Consider the following 2,333-nt stretch of genomic DNA (forward strand, 5'->3'; position numbering starts at 1 on the left):
GCCTGGGGATTATTATTCTACAAATCTGGAACAAGGTTTGTTTGAGTAGACTTTTATGGAATCTTTGTCGTAAAGCTGACACATTATGGGTTCAATGGGTGCACATGTATTATATTAAGAATGCAGATGTGTTGCAGATGGATGTTAAAGGGAGTGGATCGTGGATTATTAAATAGGTGCTGAAAATTAGAAATGATAACAGGTTGGTGTACCAGGGCAATGGGTTCCGAATAGGTTCTCTTTATAAAGGGCAAATGACGCATTTACCTAAAGTGGATTGGAGAGTGCTGGTTTGTAAGAATCGAGCTAGACCTCGCGCGGTGTTTATCCTCTGGCTGGCATGTCAAAACAGGCTCGCTACGAAAGACCGTATTGTCAAGTTTGGAGTTGCTACTGACAGGAAGTGCATGTTTTGTAGTTGTAATGAAGATGTGCAACATTTATTTTTTGAATGTAACTATACTAAGAAGGTTTGGGAAGCTGTTTTGGGGTGGCTGAATATTAACCACAATGTCCAAGGTTGGTGTCAAGAAAGGAAGTGGTTGGAAAAAATTTGCAGAAGCAAGAATTGGAGAAGCAAGTTTGTACAGGTAGCGATAGCGGAAACAATCTACACTGTTTGGATAGAGAGGAATAAAAAGGTGTTTAATAGAGAATATAGTGAAGGGCTTTTAGTGGATAGTATTATAGAGAATATTGTTATTAGAATATGGGTGATTCCTAAATATAGAGAAAGAGTTGCCAATCTTTTGGTGAATTAGGTGGCGGTTTCCTTGTGTTTGGGGTAGGTGTATGCCAACTTCTTTAATGTTGGTAGTTTGTCCTGCTTAGGTTGGCATCTGTTGGGCCCTATGGGCCACTTTGTACTTAACTATTGTGGAAATTTATACAATTTCTTTTTCTTTCAAAAAAAAAAACAAAATGCCATGGATTCTATAGAGAATTTATACGTGAAATTAAAGGTATTTTTTAATTATTTTGTTGAACTTTTGTATTTTATCAAATTACTATATTGTTAAATTGTTAACTTATTTTTAATTAATTATAATATAATTGTTTGCTGGCTTACAGGTTTTTAATAATTTATAATTTTCTCTAACTTTTTATAGTTAAATATGTTGTAGATTTATTTAGTCAATTTTCAAGTGATGATACTTATATTAGATTAGAGATTTGATAAATTTATCATTTTACTTATTTGTAATTGTATTAACATTGCAAGTTTCCTATATAGTTGTTTACATAATTAAGAACCATGTATAAATATCATTGTCTTTTTTTTTCTATGGAATCGATATATGAATTTTTTTGATATACATGTGACAGTTTATTTCTAAATTTAAATTAAAAAAATATTTTATTTATATTTTAACTTTATTTAAAAAAAATTGTGACTTTTATTTGTTTAGAATCATAAACACTACATAGATCAATTAAATAATATATTTTGTAAAAATAATTTATATATTCTTACAATTAACACAACACATTAAAATTCAAAATGCATAACTCTAAAAAATATTAATATTTTAACTTTATTTTTAATTTTAATATTATTCTAATTCTAATTGTAATAATATGTTTTGGTGTAAATTATTGTAAATATATAAAAATATCTTTTCTATTCCATAATCACCTACAACTTTTCCTCTTTTAATTTTTTCTATCTTTTTAACTCTTCATTAAAAGTGACATAAAAATACTATTTTAATGCAATACTTTATTTTTGTTTATTGGTTCCTATATTTTATTAATTGGTATAATAAAACTTTTAGAGAATGATAGGTCATAATAATAACATTAATAATAGTATATGATAATTGTTATAAAATATTGTATTATTTTGTATTTTTGCACACCTTTATAACCACCTTTAATCTTACCTTCATTATTTACTTACTCTTTTTTTTATCCATTTCACATATTCGTTCTTTTCTATAATTTTTCACAATTGATAGCAATTGATAGCAAATTGTAAGTCACTTAACTTAAATATGATTTACTCACAAACATACAGCGAATGAAATAGATGCGTTAACAAATCGAAAAACCAATTACATATTCCACAAAAGTTTACATGATGGAACAAATTACCACATTTTATTTGGAAGAATTTATCAAGAACCATTTTGAACTCCCAAATTTAGATTTTTCTTAATTTTAATTTATCTTTTCAGCTTTTATTTGTTTTCTATTGTTTTTGTCATTTATTTTATTTATTCTTTCATTTGTTAATTTAGGGGGTTAGGTCTTACCCCCCATAATTATAATTTTTTTCGGTTAATTTAGATTGGAATTATAATTAAATAATATGATATATTTTGTTGATAATA

At 27.0% G+C, this 2,333-nt stretch overlaps 1 protein-coding gene across 1 annotated transcript; it reads left to right on the forward strand.

Annotated features, from left to right (window-relative positions):
* Positions 1-254: 254 nt before the first annotated feature.
* LOC131661915 (uncharacterized) lies at positions 255-761 on the forward strand. The gene has a single exon (XM_058931579.1). The coding sequence runs from the start codon at positions 255-257 to the stop codon at positions 759-761; it is 507 nt and encodes a 168-aa protein (XP_058787562.1).
* Positions 762-2,333: the final 1,572 nt, after the last annotated feature.

Source organism: Vicia villosa, linkage group LG1 (assembly GCF_029867415.1).
Source record: "Vicia villosa cultivar HV-30 ecotype Madison, WI linkage group LG1, Vvil1.0, whole genome shotgun sequence".
NCBI lineage: Eukaryota > Viridiplantae > Streptophyta > Magnoliopsida > Fabales > Fabaceae > Vicia > Vicia villosa.

Coding starts and splice junctions, on each gene's coding strand:
- LOC131661915 (XM_058931579.1), top strand. CDS start 255: ATGACGCATTTACCTAAAGTGGATTGGAGAGTGCTGGTTTGTAAGAAT.